At 34.0% G+C, this 22,907-nt stretch overlaps 1 protein-coding gene across 6 annotated transcripts in view; it reads right to left on the bottom strand.

The window, feature by feature from the left end:
• The window catches only part of LOC106052684 (band 4.1-like protein 4), a 61,057-nt gene that overhangs the window by 27,736 nt on the left and 10,414 nt on the right, over positions 1-22,907 (bottom strand). For 5 of the 6 annotated variants that reach the window (XM_056041001.1, XM_056041011.1, XM_056041020.1 and 2 more), the window contains 17 exons: positions 22,709-22,813; positions 21,208-21,250; positions 20,068-20,149; positions 16,623-16,720; positions 13,696-13,816; positions 10,331-10,418; positions 10,076-10,164; positions 9,916-9,979; positions 5,481-5,572; positions 5,267-5,382; positions 5,044-5,125; positions 3,892-3,978; positions 3,632-3,727; positions 3,073-3,135; positions 2,866-2,982; positions 573-611; positions 113-172 (listed from right to left, as the gene is read on the bottom strand). In XM_056041001.1, the coding sequence (XP_055896976.1) occupies positions 113-172; positions 573-611; positions 2,866-2,982; positions 3,073-3,135; positions 3,632-3,727; positions 3,892-3,978; positions 5,044-5,125; positions 5,267-5,382; positions 5,481-5,572; positions 9,916-9,979; positions 10,076-10,164; positions 10,331-10,418; positions 13,696-13,816; positions 16,623-16,720; positions 20,068-20,149; positions 21,208-21,250; positions 22,709-22,813 (1,442 nt within the window). The remainder of the gene's footprint in view (positions 1-112; positions 173-572; positions 612-2,865; positions 2,983-3,072; positions 3,136-3,631; positions 3,728-3,891; positions 3,979-5,043; positions 5,126-5,266; positions 5,383-5,480; positions 5,573-9,915; positions 9,980-10,075; positions 10,165-10,330; positions 10,419-13,695; positions 13,817-16,622; positions 16,721-20,067; positions 20,150-21,207; positions 21,251-22,708; positions 22,814-22,907) is intronic. The other variant, XM_013208116.2, reaches the window with a different exon arrangement.

A 22,907-nucleotide genomic window follows, 5' to 3' on the forward strand; every position in this document is an offset into this window, starting at 1 on the left:
ATAATTTTGTATATAAAGTTTCTTGCAATAATTTTGTATATAAAGTTTCTTGCAATAATTTTGTATATAAAGTTTCTTGCAATAATTTTGTATGAAAAAGTTTCTTGCTTACCGTCGTCTCCTTCTTTGCTTAGCTTCTCCTGCTGGAGCTGAATGTAACGAAGGAATAGACCTGCATCGATAAAAAAAAATTTTCACTACAACACTACTGTATCAAAGTATGCTAATTTCAAATCACTGCTTAGTCTGATAAAGAAAATGTTATTCAAAATATTGAATATTGAATATAGACTATCAAACATCTTGCAAATTGTTTTATAGTTTATATAGGGCTTTTTTTGTGACGGTACACACCGGTACAGCGTACAGACACCTTTTTGAAAAATGATGACTTTTCTTGTATTTTAACGTATATTATTAATTTTTAGTAGTTAAAAGTTAGGCAATCAACTACTGACTACTGGCACCTATTTTTTTACAAAAAAGCACTGTATGTGTATATATATATATATATATATATCAATGCAACATTTGGAAGAAAATAACTAAATGACAAAATAAAAAAAATATACCCTTGGGAAAGGTTTTCTTTGTCATGGTAAGGATAAAACCTTTGAATAAAAAAAATGTTTAATATTACTATGAATAACAGTCAAACAAAATATAAAGAAGTTTTACTAAAGTAAACTTACAAGAGCATTATCTATCATACACCAATAAAAACATCTGAGACCTTTGACTGTTAAGACATGAAGAAAAAAGTGACAAACTTTCAAAGACTTTGATCATTTTTCAAAAGGTTTAGATAATAGTGAGCAAATAGATGCTATCTTACTAGATTTTTCAAAGGGTTTTGACAAAGTTCAACACCATAGTTTGCTTAAAAAACTTAAAATATTTCGGCATTGATAGTCCATTGCATCAGTGGATTAAAGATTTTCTGATAGGGAGAGAACAAGCTGTAATAACAAATGGCTCTAAATCAACACCAATAACAGTAAACTCAGGTGTACCACAATGAACAGTCTTAGGTCCACTACTATTTTTAATTTACATAAACGATTTACCAAATTGCATTAGTTCAGCAACAAAAGTCAGATTATTTGCAGACAATTGCTTAATATATAGAACAATGAAAACAAAACAAGATACAGAAATTTTACAAAGAGAATTAGATGAATTACAGATATGGGAATCAAATTGGAGCATGTCTTTCCACCCAAAAAAATGTTAGTTATTAAGAGTAACAAAAAAACTAAAACAAATTAATTCCACCTTTCTTATTCATGGTAAACCAGTAACACAGACTAAAAACACAAAATACCTAGATGTTATAATAAATGAAAATCTGTCATGGAATCCCCACATTGATGAAACTATAAAAAAATCAAACAAAACATTATGGTTTATTAGAAGAAATTTCTATAAATCAAATAAGAACATAAAACTAAAATGTTATTTAACCTTGGTTAGACCAATAATAGAATATGCATCCTCTGTTTGGGACCCTTAAACTCAAGAAAACATTAAGAAAATGGAACAGACACAAAAGAGAGCAGTGAGATTCATAACAAACGAATATTCACATTTGATTAGAGTAACATCTTTAGTAAAATCACTAAATTTAGAAAGTCTTCAGGATAGAAGACTTAAAAGTAAAGTAGCAATTATACATAAAACACTGTACCATAATTTTCAAATACAAAAACAAAATTTAACAAATTTGTACAAAAGCTCCTTCTTCCATAGCGCTATTAGAGCATGGAATGGGATGCCTGAGCTAGCCAGGAAAACCAGTGACTTGGCGGAGTTAAGGTCATTGGTTAATATGCATGACGCATAGGATGTAATCATCTTCTTTTTTGAAGTAGCGTCTGTATCATATAAGATAAGATAAGAAGACTGAAAGACTTAACCACAACTTTCGCACTAATCTAATCTTTAAAACAAATTGTAAACAGTTTAAGCAATCCTAATGAAACTAGGTATGAAAATTTCATAGATCATAGTAAAGGCAGTAAGATAGAGGCCCTCTCCATACTTAAAGGCCACGATAGACTGTCAGAAGACATTGGAATATTCCTAGGATAGGAAAAAATTTGTACATATAGATCTATTTAAAAATTATTGAAACTAGACACAGAATTATTTAATAAAGCAATGAAAATAACCAGATAAATGCCAAGGAAAAATCATTGCTAGTAATTTTCAATACAATTAGCAGAGCTAGCAGGTTTCATGCACTAAATATTATTAAGCGCACTGACACCACTGTTGAACTAACTTTTTTTAAGTATGAAATTCAGGGATGTGTGACCAAGAGGCTTAAACTACTTGGGTGTGCATTGGCAACCTATCAAGGGGACCCAAGGTTCAACACCAGACTCGAGCAGAGTTGTGTTTACTCAGGACCTAACGGCAGCATAAAAAACATTTTCCCAGATACCACCTCCCCCACTGGTCTGAAAAAGAGATTGAACTAAAGTGCCAGAGATTGTCATAAGCATGAAAGTTGCGCTTTATAAAAGCTATTCAAATTTAAAAAAAAAAAAAACTCTTTACAGACTTAAGAAAAATAATGTCTACTCCATAAAAAAAATATTAGCAGATACAATTATTTCCTAAATAAATTTTTGTTAAGCTTAAATTAAAAAAAAAATACATTATCATGTCTGATCTGTTTAATATGCTAATGTGTTAACTGTTAAACATGTAACACAACCATTAAAAGGTTATTAATTTTATTATAATTACATTATTAGTATAATTTCTTAAAGTAATAAGCGAATGCAATAAAAAATAAAAACTAACAAACCTACTGTATATATAGAGAGAGTGATGTTTACATTGAAGTATTTTACTTACAAATTTCCATTACTTCTTAATTTCATATCTTTATCACTCATTGTGTGTCGAATTTTTCTATTGTGTCCAGAATGAGGGAATGAAATTTCTGATCCACTGTCACTGTCTAACTCTCGCCTTTAGAAAAAAAAGAAGCATTTTATTGTAACTTTAACTTGTAATTTGTTACCAGTAAGTACTAAATACTGTTGAAGTCAACACAGTTACCTTCTTCTTCTGGAAGCTGATGCATCACTTTCATTGTCAGAAGTTTTAGTGTTTGGAAAGTATCTTTCAAAACAATAGAAATAGAAATGAAGTAGTTGAAATTGATATCTTGAGAATTAGTTTGTACAATAGTTCTCAAGTTTGATGAAACATATACTGTACTTTCCTGCTTTAAGTTTGTAAAATATATTACTTGTTTGATACAAATAATCACTGCCATAGTTTTTACAATATAATCATTACTTTAATATCATAACTTTAATATAGGTATTACTGTCCATCTTAATTTTTCTTTGAAACATAATTTTTTAATAACTATTACAGCCTCATTTGTTGATTTATATTATCTCTTGTTGACTTTTTGTTCTTTAGAATATTAATTATAAGTATTTACATTTATGTAGGGATTTAAAAAAAACAACTTTATCACAGTTAAGAAATTTATATAAATCTAAACTCTTTTTTTTTAAATTCCTTTATGGATATGAACTTTCAAAATGTCAGGTGTGACATTTGTTAAAATTAAATAAGAAAACAATCTTCTTAGCAAAAAAAACACCTCTTTCTCTGGCTGATACCACTTTGGCTATCACTTCCTGGATATTTGTTATCACTGTAAACTGATGGAGAGTCATGACCACTTGTGTAAAGGCCACTGCAAAATATATCAATTATCTAATGTTATAAGAAATGAAATGAATGTGATATAACATTCTAGCAGTATTCCAATGCTAGTAAATCTACTTTTCCAATGCTAGTTATGAGAAATGATATGCTATCACAGGCTACCAGTATTCAAATGTTAGGAAATCTACTTACTAATCTAACTTGGACTCCCATGGAGCAGATTTGATACTTCTTGGTGATTGTCTCCCCTGTAGTTCTGGAAGTGATCGATGACGAGGTCTAAATAAAGAAACAAGTTCTTTTACAAAATCTAAATATAGAAACAAGTTCTATGACAAAATCTAAATAAAAAAACGTTCTTTGCCTGAGGTCTACATAAAGGATTGGATTTGGATTTTTAGCACATTGGCACAATTTGGGCCAAAAAGAGACAAATTCTAAAATGAGGTCTAACATAATGAGACTAATTCTAAAATGAGGTCTAACATAATGAGACTAATTCTAAAATGAGGTCTAACATAATGAGACTAATTCTAAAATGAGGTCTACATAAAGAGACTAATTAAAAAATGAAGTCTACATAAAGAGACTAATTCTCAAGTGTGGTTTACATGAGGAGACTAATTCTAAAATGAGGTCTACCTAAAGAAACCAATTCTAAAATGAGGTCTTAGAACTAGTTCTATGACAAAGTCTAAATAAAGAAATCAATTAGATGACAATGTTTAAATAAAAAAAACGAGTTCAATGATGAGGTCTAGAATAAAGAGACAAGTTTTAAATACTAAGAAACAAGTTTTTTTTTAACTAATTAACCGAACTAACAAAATTCCATCCCTTGGATTTCTATTCAAAAAGATTTCTAGAGATCTTAGACATTGAAAAATATCCTTTCAATGTCAACTTTGTCGTTTCACTGTGACAATTTGTTGGTTCTCTTGATTCTACAATAAAACTTAAGCTTTCCTAAAACCTGACTATAACTGCTGGCTGTGCACTGAGTAAAGTGAGTTTCATGTGTTAGTTTATTACAATGTTTTGTTGAGTTCTGTGAAGGTTTTTGAAGCATGCTATTGTTGAACACAGGATAATAAAGCTTATTAATGACCCTCCCCTTTCCATACTAAAAAGTATGCACGTTTGTGCTTTACCCTCTCCTTTTTTTTTAGCCAGATAGTGGGGTCTTGCTTTTGTAATTTTGAAGTGTCTGACAGACATAAAGACTACACAAACCCAATAGTGACTTTTCCCCCATTTAAGAGCTAATAAAAACTTGTCAACTCCAGTGGAATATGGCGAAAAATTTAGTGACAAAGAGTAAAGAAAGATCAATTTTCCACTCACGCTCTAACTGGCTCTGCCTGTCCCATAACTGTTAGGACTGTTCTGTTTTTGTGGACATGCTGATCATTATGCCATTGTTCAGCTGCAGTTTAAAATGAAATAATATCTTACAGTAATTCATTTTCATATTTATGAGTTGTATGTCACAACAGCTTTTATAACTGCAGTACTAACAAGCTAAAAAGAAACCAAAAAACTAAGTGAAAACCAAAATCAAACTAACCAACAAGCCTCGAGTCTGAATTGGATCTGCGTGCCTGCCTTCGACTCTGTGACCTTTGAACAGTAGGCTGCTGTCTAGACCTAGTTTCAGTGGCTGCAAGCCTTGATGATCTTCCACTAGAAAATAATCAATATTTACACTTGTTGAGCATCAATGTTAAAAGCTTAAACTGAAGTTTAGTCAAACCTAAGCCATTCATCTAATTGTGTTTTACCTGAAGAAAGCATGGTGCTCAATGCAACATTTCCACAAGTGTTTACATGCAGACTTGGTGGACAATTCAAAGCCATAGACATTTTCATCATTCTAAACAACAATCAGCAAATACTAACTCATGAATTCCAATGAATTTACTTCAAATGCATTCTATTAAAAGAAAAACTACAGGCTCAGGAGAGTAAGCAAAATTGTTATTTATATAAAAACAATTACATTTACATCAAGGAATGTAAATCTAAAAGATGTTTCAGTTAATTTTTTTCTTTGCAAAAGTGTTTATTTTATTATTTATTTGAATCAACTTTAGGCTCCTAAGAAAAAGAACAAACTAACATTTTAAAATCTAAATAAAAATGATTCAGAAATTGAATGAATTAAGACAACAGTTGTTTCAGCAAATATCAGAAGGGCATTTCAATTCTAATCTTGTACATACTGCATTTTTTTTTTTATCTACACGCGCTTGGTTGTTAGCCCTGCTTGTTAACCATGGGCCACAGAAATAGATGACCTTTACATCATTTGCCCTATAGATAGCAACGTCTGAAAGGAGAACTTTACTACTTTAACTATAGACATTTTAGTTTTTGCTTGAAAGAACTTTTAGGTCTCCCTTTTCTGAAATATCATCACCAAGAGGCTTTGTGTGGAAAAATTTGGAATTCGCAACATGTTATGATAGTTGATTAATGTGTGAACAAAATTAGAGAAAAGGATTAAAAAGAAGAGAATTCAGAGAATATTGTGAATTGTTAGATATGGAATATGTCTCAACATTCATTAAAAGATGCATTGGCTTTCTAGAGGACGAGTTCTTAGATGATTAAGAAAACTAAAAATATTGCAAAAAATAGTAAAGTAGGGCAGATGTAAAGGTCATCTGTATCTATGGCTGGTGATTAATGGGGGTGTCATTTGGCCAGAACAACTAACCGCCTTTATTTTCCCAAACAAATGTCAGGTACTCATTCAGTATTGTAGCTAGGGTCCAAATTTAAAAATCCCACAGACCCACTTGAGAGGGGCCCCCAAATGAGTGTCCGAAATTGGTTTTAACATTAAATATTACGCCATTATCTCTTGTCATGATGTCAAATGTCAAAATGCAGGGGCCTCAAAAGAGGTCAAGCCCCCCCGGGCCACCAAATCCCTAGCTGCACCACTGTACTCATTAGAGTTAGGTTTTCTCAGGTGTGTCCTAAAAATTCCAAAAAAAAACAACAACAATTTGCATAGAGTTTAAACCCAAATGTGAAGAGCTTATGAATGTATAAGATAACTCTTGAGCAAAGAAAAGTTGGTAATCAAGTTACTGCCAACAAATACCTAAAAAATTATTATTTAACTAGTCGACCGGCAGCGTAGCATACGCCGCTTAGGCCACTGCAACCAATGTGACCGCAGTTGGCCCCGCACTTTTATAGGACCCGTGCTAATTCAAGGTGTATAAATTATTAAATTAAATCATTTTATAACTTAAAACAGATTTCCCGTGCCCTCCTGTCGATTTACCAGGAGCTCCTGGAAATCTCCCAAAATTGCAAAATATACAAAAAAGTCCTTAAAATATACGGAAATATATAGACAAAAATTGTCATTTTGGGGTGTCATTCAATATGGAAAACGGCAAAAATACGCGTGATAAATAAAAATGGCATTATGTATTAGCCATAATTGTGTAATCTGGTGAAAGAAGCTTCTCGCGCCTCAAACTAATGAAGAATTACTTTAGGTCAACAATTCTCAAAGATAGATTGAAACATTTGGTAATTCTTGCCATTGAGCATGATCTATGTAGAAAACAGAATTATTATGATATACTATATGACTTTGCTACACGCAAGGCTCATTAAGTAATTCTGTATGTAGTAAAGAATGAATAAAATGCATAGACGAATTTATTTTCTATTACAAATTCTTAAATTTCACTTATTATCCGCGTCCCTACCCAAACTTGGCCCCACGAAATCTGTTTCGCATAGGGCCCCACAATTATTAAGTCCGGCCCTGCTATTTAGTGACGGGTGAATATACATAGTAGATTAGTTGTTCTCTTTCCATGACTTCTTGGTCACAATGGTTAAGTCCGGCGCTGTTATTTAGTGTTTGTAAAATGTTTTAAATGTTTTGGATGTTCCTTCAGAGTTAAAAATAGTTTACTTCCTAGTCCAAACCTCCCGCAGGACAAAGCGGGATGGGAGCGGGCAGGGTTGATAAATCCAAACGACAGTCCAGCGCGCAAATTGCACGACCAGGTATTCATCCGTAGTGTTCTCCCCCCTCTCTTGTTTTTTTTGTGGGGTGACTATCCGCAGAAATAAGAGAGTGATCTTTCCTTTGCTTCTTCTTCTCGTCCAAACTCTTGAGCAATGAAGAGAATTATATATATAGATACTGGACTTCATAAATGTAAAATTGTGCAATCTTTAAAGCTTAGAATCAAAGAATGCCCTGTTATAGAAGAAATCTTGATCTTATTTTCTGCTCTCGTCATAATTATTTCCACTAATGGTTTGTATGCAGAGGTGTAGTGAGGGGGAGGAAAAGGGGGGGGGGGCAATACCCGGGCACCACCTTTTGGGCGGCAGACGCCACAAGCAGAGGTATTTTAGATATTTATATTATTTATATTTATATCATTATTAAATACTTTTTATTTATAAGACTATATTTCTATGTGATGTTCATGGAAAATGGGGGGTGGGGGCGCCAATAAAGTACCTTGCCCCAGGCGCACGTTTTGATCACTATGCCTCTGTTTGTGTGTGCTGTGACTGCCTGGGGATTTTCTTTCTAGATTTACTTTGCTACTGATTTACCATTTTTATCTTTTTATGTATTCAGTTTTGAACCAGTATTAAAATGAAATAAAATCTAACATCGTGTGACAGTACCAGTAGGCAGTGTAACAAATTGTGATCAAAATATAACAACCAAAAGACAAAAAGCATGTTTTTAATGAATCAATGTGAAAGTCTTGATCATGCTATAAAAAAAATGTTCAAATTAGATTGTAAGAATATTTGTTCTTTGATATTTACATAATATTAGGAAAACTACAAGATTTATTAAGTATCAAAATTTTTATAGAAATAAATCCCATGAGAAGAAATATTAAAATGTATAACTGTAAATAAAATCACAACATTTCAAATAACTGTTAACATGGTAAAAATGTAGTGAAAACAACTCTATATGGGAGTGCTCCAACCTCTATAGCTTACTGCTACATCCTCTACATGAGTGCAACATACTCTAAATTGATTCAAAAGCGTGTATGACAAATTTTAGATCATTAAAATTTTTTTTTTAAATGAGACAAAGAAAAGTGAAGATGAAAATGTTTGCCAAAGTGTGTTTATCCTGGTGTACAATGTGTATTAAATATAAAAACAAAACAGAAAAAAGATGCGAGTTTTAACATCCACAGTTTTGTTTAATCTATCACAAAACTACATTCAACATGGCACCTATTTGAGATATTTCATTACCATAGTACAGAGGGAGATTTTAACAAATAATGGTTGAAATGTTTTCAGACAATTTTTTTTCTCAAATATTAACGCAATAGTTCCCATTTCCAGGTTAAAAAATCCTTAACATACCCTAATTAAAAAATGGTAGCTCTGAATTAAAAAGAATTCTAAAAAAATAAAAAATATTCACAAAACAATAAAAAAAAATAAGATCTAATACTAATAAACAAACACATGATTTTAAAAAATTGAGCTATGTGTCTAGTATAAAAAATGTATGCTTTTAATACCTTAAGAATATAAAAATACTCAATTTTCCAGGTGGAGGCATATACACTGGGGATATGGGCAGCGCCATTAAATAAATATTTATATACAAATAAATAAAGTAAAGCAATACACATCCGGTTTTCACTAAAAAAAAAAAAAGAGTCACCACGCTCATATTCTAAATGAGACATTATGAGCTCTTCTTATAGTAAAGTTTATAAAACTATTGTTAGCATCCCAATACATTCTAACGTGCTCAAGCTGTAGACACTGCATCAGACCAAGGTAGGAGCTATTAGGTTAATCTAAACCACATTATTTTATTACTATTTTTTCAGGTAACCATAAACAATTGAAAGAGAAATATTGAATGTATGAAATTTGTATTTTTGTATGTGTAAAGAAAGTAAGTAAATACAAGCCAGATTGAAAGAAATTACTATAATAAAAAAAATATCCGCAGAGATACCAATTCAGCTCAAAATATTCAGTAATCAACTTGATAATTTTGAAGAATGTTTGACCCACATTGATTCTGGTAGTTTACATGGTCAATTTATATTGAGTCAGTAAGAAAAAAAATAAAACCTCCAACACAAGTCACATCTAATTAAAGGATACAAAATACAATGGCCTGTTATTATAAGCTAGTATATGAAAGGAAAAATTCAAGTTGATACTCACATTTTTATCTTTAACCCGTATGGTGAACATTTTTCCTTTGTGGCTAGCTTTGGTAACTCTAGGCCTTAAACAGAATGAAATTTATATCAAAATAGAATCAAAACTAATAGTTCTATTAACATAAATTCACATATTGTTTTAAATAAAAAATTAAACTAACCAAAAATAACTAGCAACTTTAGTTTTGTGTTTGTAGACTACAACTCCAGTTGGTGTCAGACCTAGAAAATATTCAACATTGCTCTCCCCCTGAAAAGTGTACAATAATCATAAGTGAAAGCAGAATTTACTGAACTATAATTTACAATGTTACAACAAATTAATATCTATGATATGTTTTTTTTAAAGATAAATGTATAAGATATAAATTTACCAATTTAGCAAAAATTGAACAATAATCTAAAACTTTTCCCACCTGGACTGGGTGAAGATCTACACCGTACAACTCCAGCCACTTGACTTTTTCCAGATATTTTTGCTCTGCCATAAGAGGTGTAGCTCCACTGAAAGAATTCAAAATCTTAGCTCATCAGCACTTTTAAATTGTAAGTGCTAGGTGGATTGATTTAGAGTGTATGTTGCAACCAGTGTGAAAGAATTTGAGAATTGGTCTCTTTAAAGAAAGCTGACACATTAGGTGAGCAGCAGGTAGATGTGTGTTACAAGCTTCATCACTTTAACAGCCTCTGCACAAGTTAAAATGAGCTGGATAGCTCAGGGTCATAGCCTGGCTTTAGACAGCATGGCAAAAATTGTATCAATAATGTTCCTATACCACGTTCTTAACCACAATACTGAATTTAAAAAATACTAGTAATTGTTCCTAACTCTGCCATAGAATGGTCCCAAGCCCGGCTGAGAAAGGTGGAGGGCTAGGCATATGGTTAGCTACCCTACCAAGTAGACAACAGAAACACCAAACAGCCAATCAACAGTCATGGACCTGGGAGAAGAAAGACCTCCAGCTGGAAGGGCAAAAAAGACTACTTTGGGTGATCTACTTTTATACTCGGGACATGAGCAGGAGACAATACACACTCAGGGAGTAGCCCTGATGCTGTCCAAGTGGGCTCAGAGAGCACTTACTGGATGGGAAGCACATGGACTATGGATAATAATAACCTCAATCTGCACTGTCAAGAAGAGGATTAAATTAGATTTGTCCAATGCTACGCCCCAACACACAACAGTGAAAAGGAGGAGAGGAACAATCATACATGACAGACCCAAGAAGAACATCCTCCTCATAATGGGCAACTTCAACACTTAGGTTAGCAATGACAACAGAGGATATTAGATATTTGATATTTTTGGCACAATTTAGGCTATATCGTGCCCGAGGATATGAGATCAATGGAAAGCAGGGACTATGTGAGATGAATGAAAATGGAGAGAGATTGGCCAACATGGATATCACCTGACCTATCAAAAGAGAACCAAATAGACCACATCTGAATTGTAAAGAAGATCTGTCGTCAAGAAGTACATGTCAAATGAGGAGCATATGTTGCTTCAGATCATCATTTTCTGGTCGCCCAAGTGAAACTGAAGCTAAAAAGAGTTGGACAAGAGGGTCCAAGCAACGCCATAACTATAATATCATTACACTGAAAGACTGCACAAAACAAGAAGAGTTCAATTTCACCCTATCAAACAAGTTTCAGCTCCTAGAAGAGCTGCTAAAATAGAAAAAAACAGAAAAGACGTGGCAGAAACTGAAAGAAACAGTGAACTCCACATGCCAAGAAGTATTGGGTCCCAAGTCATGTGGGTACAAGGAGTGGATTTCAACAGAAACTCTTCAGAAGATCAAGGAAAGAAGAGAGAAGAAAGCAGGCAGAAACAACAGTAAAACAAGAGCAGCAAAAGGAAAAGCACCAAAAGAATATTCTGAAATAGATAGGAATGTCAAACGTAGCATCAGAAGAGACAGGAGGAACTACATTGAAGCACTGGCAAAAGAAGCAGCCCTTCAGAACAGCACCAAAGATCTGTACACAGTCATCAAAAAGATATCAGGAAAATTTGCCAAGACAGAGAGCCAAGAATGATGAAGTGATAGCAGATGAAGTAGGACAAAAGAAGAGATGGATCAAGCATTTCCAAGAGCTACTTAATAGACCTACTCCTGCAAACCCAACAGAAATACCACCAGCTGCAAGAGACCTACCTATAAAGAGCAGAAAACCCACTAAGGAAGAGATCCACAGCACAATCAAGCAATTGAAGAAGGCAAATCTGCATGAACTGACAGCATCTCAGTTGAAGCGCTAAAGGCAGACATTGATCTGAAAGATACGGGAAACCGCAATCTGCTGAACCAAATGAAAGATGCCATGGATTCACATCTCCGTGACCAACAAGCTGGCTTTCGAAAGATCATGCTTAGGTCAGATAGTGACGCTACGAATCATTTTGGTAAAGTCCATGGAATTGAAATCCCCTCTCTTCGTCAGTTTTATAGACTATGAGAAGGCTTTTGACAGTGAGGAAAGACTACTGAGACACTATGGAGTGCCTGAAAAAATTACAAATATCATTAAGAAGTCATATGAGGGGATGACTTGAAGAATCGTGAATAGCAGCCAACTGACAGATGAAGTCCAAACTGGAGTGAGACAAGGCTGTTTACTCCCTCCCTTCTTGTTTCTACTAGCCATAGATTGGGTCATGAAGACAGCAACAGACCAGAAGCGAACGGTATACAGTGGACACTGTGGAAACAGCTGGTTGACTTCAACTTCTTTCTGACACACAACACCAAATGCAGGAAAAGATAAGCATCATTGTGGACAATTCAGCTAGGTCCAAGGTAAATCACTGGAAGGGGTGGAAAGCTTCTCTGCAGTATCCTAGACAGCAATGAAGCACACATTGGTAAAGCTTGAGCAGCATTTCATCAGCTGAAGAACACCTGGGGATCTATGGAAATAAGCATCACCACCAGGCTCTTCAACACCTTTGTTAAGCCAATACTACTTTATGGAGCAGAGATTGGAGAGAACGAACAAAGCAGCAGCCCATTGAAGTAGATATTCCTCAGAGATGCAGGAGATGGATAGATCCCACCCTTCACAAGCCTGCATCCAACATAACTAGACAAGCCCTCAACTGGAACTCCGAAGGAAAGATAGAAAGTCCAGGAATATATAGTGCCATACATCAAGGTGGGTTTTACAGGTTTATCTAGGGGATGATATAATTAACCAGGTTCCCCACCTGGAAGCAGATGCCAAGCAGATGGGCAAGTCATGGGGACAGTTGAAGAGGCTCTCCCAGAACCAAGATGCTTGGAGGAAGCTGGTTGGTGGCCTATGCTCCAGAAGGGACCACAGGCAGAGATGAATAATTTCTCCTAATGCAATAACAATAATGTTTAGAACCGTATGTTTCAATTAAATTTCTGACCTTGTTCCCTTTTCATAGTAAACTGTCTTTTCTAAAATCAGAATACATTTCTTAGAACTTCTACTTCTTCCTAGCTTTTCCTTTACTTAGTTTGACTAGTCAAATTGGAACATAGCCTCTGCATGACTATGGAAGTAATTCCATTTTCCCTTTTGTTTCATACCAAGACACATCCATTTGAGCTCTCTGCTTGACTATGGAAGTAATTCCATTTTCACTAATTTCATACCAAGCCTCAGCCGCTTGAACCTGTGTCAGCTTGAGTGTCAATACTGTATCAATGCTAAATGTATTTAATTTGGTGAAAAATGTAAATAAAAAGCTAGGTTTTTTAAACTTTGTTTTTATGGCAGCTATGCATTAACAACTTACACACATCTCCTATGAATGCCAGCTATTTTAGCCTCCAATTCTTCAGTTTGATTGGGTATAAAACAAAATTCAGAAACATATCCAGTTGTATGTAATCTGGGATCATAGTCACCTAGCTCAGCTAGAAATAACAAAAGAAGGATCACCATAGCAACATGAAAGCTAAATATTGTAAGGGTATAAGTATTTATGAAATATTTTAAGTAACAAATTAACTCAGATTGCAATACAGTGCAGTTTTTTTGTTAACTTCTTATGCAGTACAATGGAATAGGCAGTTACCATATTTTTGCGCATATAGTATGCAGGTTATACAATTTTTTACAAACGAATAGCAGCTGTCTGGGTTATACAAATGTGTGGGATTTTAAAAACGTATTTTACTCATAAACATAGAATAATGGAAACTATGGTTAGAGTGGGTCTATCCACTATAGTTTGCTGTGTGAAATGTACATTGGAAAGATTTATGAATATCTTATTATAAACTTCAAGAAAACAAATAGTACTAATGGTTCCACGACAATTCGTTCACTGACATTTCGTTCACCGACAAATCGTTCATGACTTTTCGTTCACGCGACTATTCGTTCACCAGACATTTCGTTCACCAGACAATTCGTTCACGCGACATATCGCTCACGGACTATTCGCTCACCGACAACTTGTTCACCGACAACTTGTTCACCGACAGTTGGTTCACGACAAATCGTTCACGCGACAAATCGTTCACGCGACTATTCGTTCACGGCACGGACAAATTGTTCACAGACAAATCGTTCACTGGATAGTAACATAGCGTTAATTTTATATATTTTCGTCGCGTGTTAAATTTATTTACATTAAAACTTTTGTAGCTATTATTTCCAAATGCAAAAAATTTCTAGAGATCAGGTCAAATCCGAGTTTATTAAATTTCGTTGTTGTTGTTGTTGTTAATATTTTGTTAATGAGGACAGTATGTGATAAAAATTATACTTAAAATAAAAAAAATAAAAAAGAGATCTTACAAGCTAGCTGAAAAATGTAAACGGGCCCTCACTTTACTATAGGTAACATTTTTACTTTCACCTTTAATATACCTTTACACCCCCCTCTTTTTTTTTCATCTACCGGGAATCTACCCATTCATCTGGATACTCTAGTTAACACCTAGTGGAGTGCTAGACAGACTTGCTCCTCTGGAAGTAATAAAACTTTATTGGACATTGCCTATACACATGTTCAATCTGTTAACATTGAAAATATCTACTAGACACTATAGTATAGTACTTTCCATCAAGTTTAAAAGAAGTTTTATTTTATTTTTATTTTAGTTAACTTATTTCTATATGTGATTGATTGCTTGGACTTCAATAACAATTTTATTGAAACAATTTTATTTTGTTGTATTACGATAAATTATAATTTTTTGATAGGGAACCAAAATATTTCCTATATATATAGTGTTGTACATGTAATTAGTTGTTTTTTTTCTGAGATGTCTTAATTGATAAGTATTAACCTTAGATCTGTATCTAGTACGTGACGTTCAGAGTTGAACAGTGAAACCATATATTGTACCAAATCTAGTACCATTGTTAAAAAGCTAAATTATCTCTCTGAGCTAGTCAGGAAAACCAGCGACTTGGCAGAATGCATGACGCGTAGGACGTAATCATCTTCTTTTTGAAGAAACGTCTGTATTATATAAGATAAGATTTGTTTTTGTTATAAAGATATCAATAAAATGGGTATGTTAATTAAACATCTGGACCGCTATTAAGAAGATAAGCAAATATGGGTAGGTCGAACAAGACTACATGATGGACATGAGTGTCAAAGAAGGCCTACAAGTTGAAAGTAAAAATGTTACCTAGAGTAAAGTGAGGACCCATTTAAATGTTTCAGCTTGCTTGTAAGATCTCTTTTTTCTTTTCAGTATAATTTTTTATCACATACTGTCCTCGTTAACAAATTATTAACAACAAACAAACGATCTCTAGCAATTTTTTGTTTTTGGAAATATCCAGTGAACGATTTGTCTGTGAACAATTTGTCTGTGAACGAATTGATAGTGAACGATTTGTCGCGTGAACGATTTGTCGTGAACCAACTGTCGGTGAACAAGTTGTCGGTGAACAAGTTGTCTGTGAGCGAATAGTCGCGTGAACGAAATGTCTGGTGAACGAAATGTCTGGTGAACGAATAGTCGTGTGAACGAAAAGTCGTGAACGATTTGTCGGTGAACGAAATGTCAGTGAACGAATTGTCGTGTCCCCAGTACTAATGCGGCAGAGAATCTTAAATATAAACAGTAATCAATTGTGACAAGTAAGCAAGCAATTAATCTAATTTGCCGTTACCAGTAGTGTCGAAGTGTAGGCTTATATTTCGTGCATATGTTGCACTCTGTATCGCTTGTCGGAAGGGACAGATGTCTGATAAGCAGCAACTTTCATGTACCAGTAGTTTATTTTGTTTTTAATTATATTTCTAATTGTGCGGGGTATACAGTACAGGTATGAGGGGTTATGCGCGAAAACACTGTACAAGCAATTTTTTTTTTTTACTTTTTATTGAAAAAGAGCTCTTCCTATTTTATGAAAAGGAGAAGATAGACTTCGCAATTTTTTTTAAAGTCAAAATAGATGTTAATAGATTTTTTCATTTTGTTTATATACTTTTTTCACAAAAAAATGACAAGCATAATAATTAAGTGTTTATGAGATTTTATTCAATTCTAAAATTATTGTAAGTATAAATTTTTAAAAATTATAGATTTATTGTTCTATTGTTTACATTTTTTGGTAGGAAAATTGTAAAAAAAATTTACTTAAGAATTATATTCCTATGATTAGTTGCTCAAGGTGGAAATAGGAGTGAATGGGTTAATATGTTTAAATAAACATAATAAAAAAGAAATGAAACACAATCTGATGCCTTACACTGAAGGGCATAACCACAAAGTTCTGCAACTTCATCATAGGCAACTGGAAGACGACCTTGTAGAATGTCTCTTTTGATTTGCAAGAAAAATAAGTACCTGTGCAAAGTAAAAAGCTCTATTAGAAAGTAAAAAATACAAATCTATAGTTCATCATCATGGTTCAATGATGACCTACTTTGTCATCCAGGGGGCTGAGGGCTTTGCACTGGGATCTTGTGCCCCTCATGTGGCTGATTAGACCTAAGTGGGCCAAGAATGCTCGGCTGCACACTGTGGCTAGTGTCACTGGCCTTGCTTTTTTTCTCTGACATTTTTCTTCTGCCAGCGCTGTTCTCTCGTCCTCTGTAATTTGTGGGCCATTTTTACAGCATGATGCCTTGATGCTCTGTCATGTGCTTCCATCTCCCAGGTGGTAGGGTCAATGTTGAAGGCTTTCAGAGATGCTTTGAGTGTGCCCCTGTTGTTTTTTTGTTAACATTGTGATCGCTTTCCTTTCTTTAATTGACTATAAAGGTATCATTTAGGGATGTCTGCCATTCTGTTTTCGCCTGTCCAGTGTAATAATTGTATTAACATATTGTGAATTAGCTCCCTTTTGAGAGTTATTTTAAGTCTCTGTTTCATGTTTTCAATTACCACTTTCACTTGACTCTTTGAGATGACTAGTGTCCATCACTTTGAACTTTTTGTGTTGTGCTCTGACATTGTTATGTGTTACTCAAGAGTAGATAACCTCACCTGTATGAGTTAAACAGTTTTTTTTTATATATATACTCTAATCATACTCTGATGACCAGATTAGGTTTGAATGTTATTTTGAGATTGAAAGTTTTGTTATTGAGATGCGACAATAGCATGTCTCAGTGGTGACAGTCATTTGATTTTTATTCCCTGTACTTATCCTACTATTTTGGAATTTCATTATTATATTTTATTTTGATGGCCTATGAGCATTTGGTCTTTATTTCCATTTATTTATGATCTTCAATTTTTGTTTGTTTGTAAAAAACTCCTATATAATTTGTTTAACTGCAATTATGTGAAGTCCATTATTTGTATGTCTCAGTAAAATATATATAGAAAGGCTATAATTAATAGCCTAGGTAATATAATTTGGGAACACTAAGTACCACTGGACTAACTTGCCAGTACAGAGGTCAATGGTCTTATGACCATATCCTAGTACAAGTTCACATCATCGCAGCTAAGACTGCATCAAGATTGTATAGATGCTTTGCAGGCCTGACTTCAAAGGACTTCAGTATCAGGTATTTTTACTTGTCATTTAACATTCAGTATTTTTCTGAGACTGATCATGAGAAAGTGGGTTTTTGTCATGTCTTCTATATACTGTCCACATTTCTGTGGGGAAGATGACAGCTAGATAAACCCCTAGTTTCATACTTGTGGTAATACATTGTCTATTCCAAACATTTTCAGACAGTCTACCAGAATGCACTGGCCTTGGCAATACACAAGTCAAATTCAATTGGTGGTCATTGTGGGGTTCAATCGCCGTGCTAATCCTGTCTCTAATCATTTGTGATTCTGTCTTTGTATGTGATAGCATCTCAATTCCATTGCTAGGATTCTTTTCTCTAGTTCTGCAGTCAGTGTCCAAGATTTATAAGCATGACCAGGGAGCACATCTGTCTGATTTTAGTGTTGATGGCTATGCCTTTGTCTTTCCAGATTGTTTTGAGTTTTGCAAGTGCTGCTGTGGACTGTAAAATTCTGTGGCCAGTTATTCAGGTTTGATAACTTTTGACAAATTGATATGTTAAGAGATGTTTTTGGCAAGCAATGTGTCTATTTATGTCGAATTTCCCACTATGCTTTATGGAAAACTCACAATTACATATTTCACAATAAGCATTTGACTCACATGTTTGTCCCGCTTTAACAAAAGGAAACAACAATATATTCCTTTCTGAAAATTTGAACATGTTTTTGTATTAAAAGGAGCAATAGTTTCAAAAGCTGCGCGCTTAGACATTATCGATTCAAATGAATTTTCTAAGGAAAAACAATTGAAGGCTATTATTGTCTTTATCGACTTTTAATTGTTTGAATAGGCTATCAAGAACCAAACATTAGTTGACCTCTTGTACCAAAACATCACACACAGCGCAGTGCACTTTCTTCACCAGGTGGTGTCTTCACCCCTTCTTTTTTTTCCCCAAATAGGACGGCTTAGAGTGACCTCCAAGGCCACTAGTAAGCTATCAAGAAACCAATCAATAGTTGATCTATGGTACCAAAACATCACACACAGCGTAGTTCGCTCTCTTCGCAAAATAGATCTAGTGTCTTCACCCCACCTTTACTAATTATTTTTTTCCCAATAGGTTGACTTAGCGTGACCCCGTGACCACTCGAAAGCTAGTTTAAAGAGGAAAAGAAAAGGATGTGAAATGCGTAATGCTACGGGCTAAATTTGTATTTGCGTACTGGTGGTCATTTTTTAGAGATTTTATGTAACAGTTTGCAGGTCTGTTGTTTCCTTCATCTGAGACGATAGCTCTGAGGTATTTGAAACTGCTGACAGTTGTCAGCTTTTCAACTCCAATACTGATGTCGTTTTTAAGCCTGTAGGCTATTGGTTATAATTTGTGTTTTTTTCTGCAACTGATTTGCTTATACTGCAGAAGTCTTGTCTATGTGCATCTCTAAGTCAGCTAGCTCTTCTTCTGTCCCTGCCAGACCATCTATGTCGCCTGCAAAGTGCAAGTTAGTAATTCTTCTTCCTTCAATGCTTACATCTGTAAGCCAACAAGCACATCTTCCATTATCCTTTCAAGGAAAACATTCAAAAGAGTTGGTGAAAGTAGGAAGCCTAGTTATCTCACTGCGTGCTTTAAACCAGTTCCCAATGTTGTTGTTGAAGTACACTGCACTAGTAGGCCACTAGAAGGGAGGTGTAAATGTAGCTATGCAGTAATAAAAATTTTAGTACTTAAGTTACAGAGCCAGATAAAAGTATAGGTCTCTTGTAATGTTTCATTTGTACTTGCTTCTAAGTTATAAATGTTTATCAATTAATTCTGCAAACACTGGAATCAGCTCTAATACATTAGTTTCTAAATAACTCTTTTGTGCTATTAGACTTGTCTTCAGTAAAGGTATTTTCACAGCAACAAGCAACACGGAGAGACAGTCACTGTGTTTTGTTTTATAATTATAAAAATAAGGCTAATGGCCATGTAGCTTTTAATCAGCAATGTGTATTAATATTATGCTTATGTCGAGTTTTTGGCAGCTCAGCAGGCCACATGGCCCATATTCTGCATATTGCCAACCTCTAATTTGGGTGATAATTTAAAATGGTGTGTCCTGTTCTAAGCTAGAAGATTATAGTTTGCTCTTTATAAGAAACAATTTCAATTAGACATACATTAATCAGTCATTTAATTCAGAGAATAAAATCAAGACCAAAAACTTACCTGGTTATTTCATCACGCAGTTTGCAAGGATCAGCAGCATAGAATTTAACACAGAAGTAAAGTTTATGAGGCTCTGAACAAACTAAGGAATAAAAACAAAATACCCCCTTGGTATTTCAAGTTCTCTGCATAATAAACAAAATAAGGGGAGGGAGTGAGAAATCATAAATATCATACAAGTTTTAAGTCAGAGGGAACTCCTGTACTATAATAGGCCAATGTTAGTGTTAGGCAGTTTTAGGGTTAAGTAAATTCTAGACTATACAGAAGGTCACTCAATAAAAGTGCATATAAATATTACTTCTTGTTCTATTGTTAATTCTTTTCTACTTCAAATTCAATGAAAATGTAACTTAATATTGTGTTGTTAAAATAAATGTCAGTAGGTGACACAACTAAGAATTGACTAATAGTTAGAAAGAATGAAAAATTATAAACCAAAGAATTGCTTGCTTGCAACATATTTTCACTACAGACTTTTATATAGATAGTGAAAAAAACTAGCGCTAGATGAGTGGATCAATGGGGATGGTCAGCTCCCAATGAGTGTCAACACGACAGTTCAGGAAGGATCTGTATTGTCAAAAGTACTCAGGCCAGTTATGTCAGATATAGTCAGGTGACCACCCAGTTCTAGAAGGGTATTAGGGACCCTATTTAAAGAGTGATGGTATCAGAGTCGAGCCAGTCACAACTTCCTGATCTACGATTCAGTACGGAATGACAGAGTTCAACAAGGTACAGAGAAGCTAGTAGAGTTCTTGCTACAACAGTACAGAGTATGGCAGTTCAGATATCCACAGCAGAATATTTGTACAGTCAGTGTTATGTGTTGTCAATTGTACAGTATTGGCTGTGATTTATTGGACATATAAGTTTTATGTTATTTTGGAGACCTGAGTTGTCAAGTTCTTTGAGTTGGTAATGTCATGTGGTGCAGTTTCAAGAGAGCCTGAATAATGAGAGTCAATGAAGTATCATAAATTGTCATTTATATTCAACATTTTAAGCGTATTTTAGATTTTTTGATGTATTGTTCTTCATATACACCATCTTAAATATTGCTATTACTTCAAATACATCATCTAAAATAATGCTCTTAACATACAGCTTCTAGAATATGTTACACACTAATCTTACCTTTTAATTGTGAAGAAAGACCTTTAGATAAATTAAGCCAATGCTAGTTAAAAAAAAAAATTCAGAAAAATCATAGGTTTGAAAATTTCAAGAGAAAAATCATTGCATGAAAAATTAAAAAAGCAAAAAATATTTTTATCTTTAATGTGGTTTCAAATACTTAGCTGGAGAATCACAATATTTTTTCAAAAAGTGATGGTGGTGAAAAAAATGAAGCTCTAAATATTCTCAAGTAAACCATATATTTTCTTTGCCTAGCTCTTAATGTTTCTCAAATAAACTATATTTTTATGTAATCAATTACAGACGTTATATATAGTTAATACATCATGGTTTGATGATGACCACTTTTGTCATCCAAGCGAGCTGAGGGCTTTGCACTGGGATTTTGTGCCTCTTTATGTGGCTAGTAAGAACTATGTGAACCCAGAATGTTTGTCTGCACACTGTTGATAAATGCATCTTTGATGGACTCGGAGTTTGGGTTGTTCAAATACATAACACAGGTTACTTCAAAAGAAAAGATAATATGTCCTACATGTATCCATGTGTCAATCTAGTCATGCATTAGTGACTTAAAATCTGCCAAGTCGTTGGGTTTTCTGGCTGATTCAGACAACCCATTCCATGCTCTAACAGCACTAGGGAAGAAGGAGCACTAATACAAATTTGACCTAGCATATAGAATAAGAAATGTGCCTTTATCTTTGTGTCTTTCTGAGTGTTTTATTTTAAGTTCTGTTTATGTATTTGTAAATTATGGTTGAGTGTTTTATTATCAGTGCTTTACTCTTTGGTCTTCTGTCCTGAAGGGCCTCTAAATCCAGGGATTTTAATAATGGTGTTACTATAATCAAATGTGAATATTCATTTGTCATAAATCTCACAGCTCTGTTTTGCATCTGTTCTACAGCTCTGTTTTGCATCTGTTCTAGTTTGTTTGAGGGTCCCAAACAGAGGATACATATTCTAATATTGGCCTGAACAAGGTTAAAGAACATTTTAGTTTTAGATCTATATTCTTGTTTGATTTGTAAAATTTCTTTTTATAAACCTTAATGTTCCATTTGATTTTTTAAAGAATTTAGTCAATATGGGAATTCAGTTATAATTTTTCATTTATTATAACACTTAGGTTCCACCCTGGATCCACCAGTGGTGTGACAAAGCTGTATTGTTAATTGGACTTCCTAAAAAAAAAAAAAAGTGTAAACTCTGTAAAAAGGTCAAAAAGATACTGTGTATTTCCTACGACTTTACTGCAAGTTACAGAATCAGAAAAATAACAAGAAGAGTTGTGATAAAAGAAATGAGTCAAGCAAAAGAAACGACAGAAAAAAAAACATTAAAGAATGACTGCGTTTCAGGGTATGAGAAAATGTTTAAGACCAGAAACAGAAAATAATGGAGGAAACTTGTTTGCAGATCACTTGTGTCCCAAGAGCCTAGCTATGAGAGAAATAAGTATTCAAATAATGTAACACAGAGTAAAGATACTTACCGTTTGTCCTGAATAATCAATTAGTCGAAGTCCAAAATAATCTTTTTCTAACAGATTGATCATGGTACAGACATTGTCAAATATTGTCTGACCCTTCCAGTTTCCCTGAAACATACATTCCTCCAAAATAATCTGTTTTAGAAAAATGTTTTTAAAAAGAGAAAGACAGAAAAATAGAGACTATAATATATGTATATAT

Source organism: Biomphalaria glabrata, chromosome 1, assembly GCF_947242115.1.
Source record: "Biomphalaria glabrata chromosome 1, xgBioGlab47.1, whole genome shotgun sequence".
NCBI lineage: Eukaryota > Metazoa > Mollusca > Gastropoda > Planorbidae > Biomphalaria > Biomphalaria glabrata.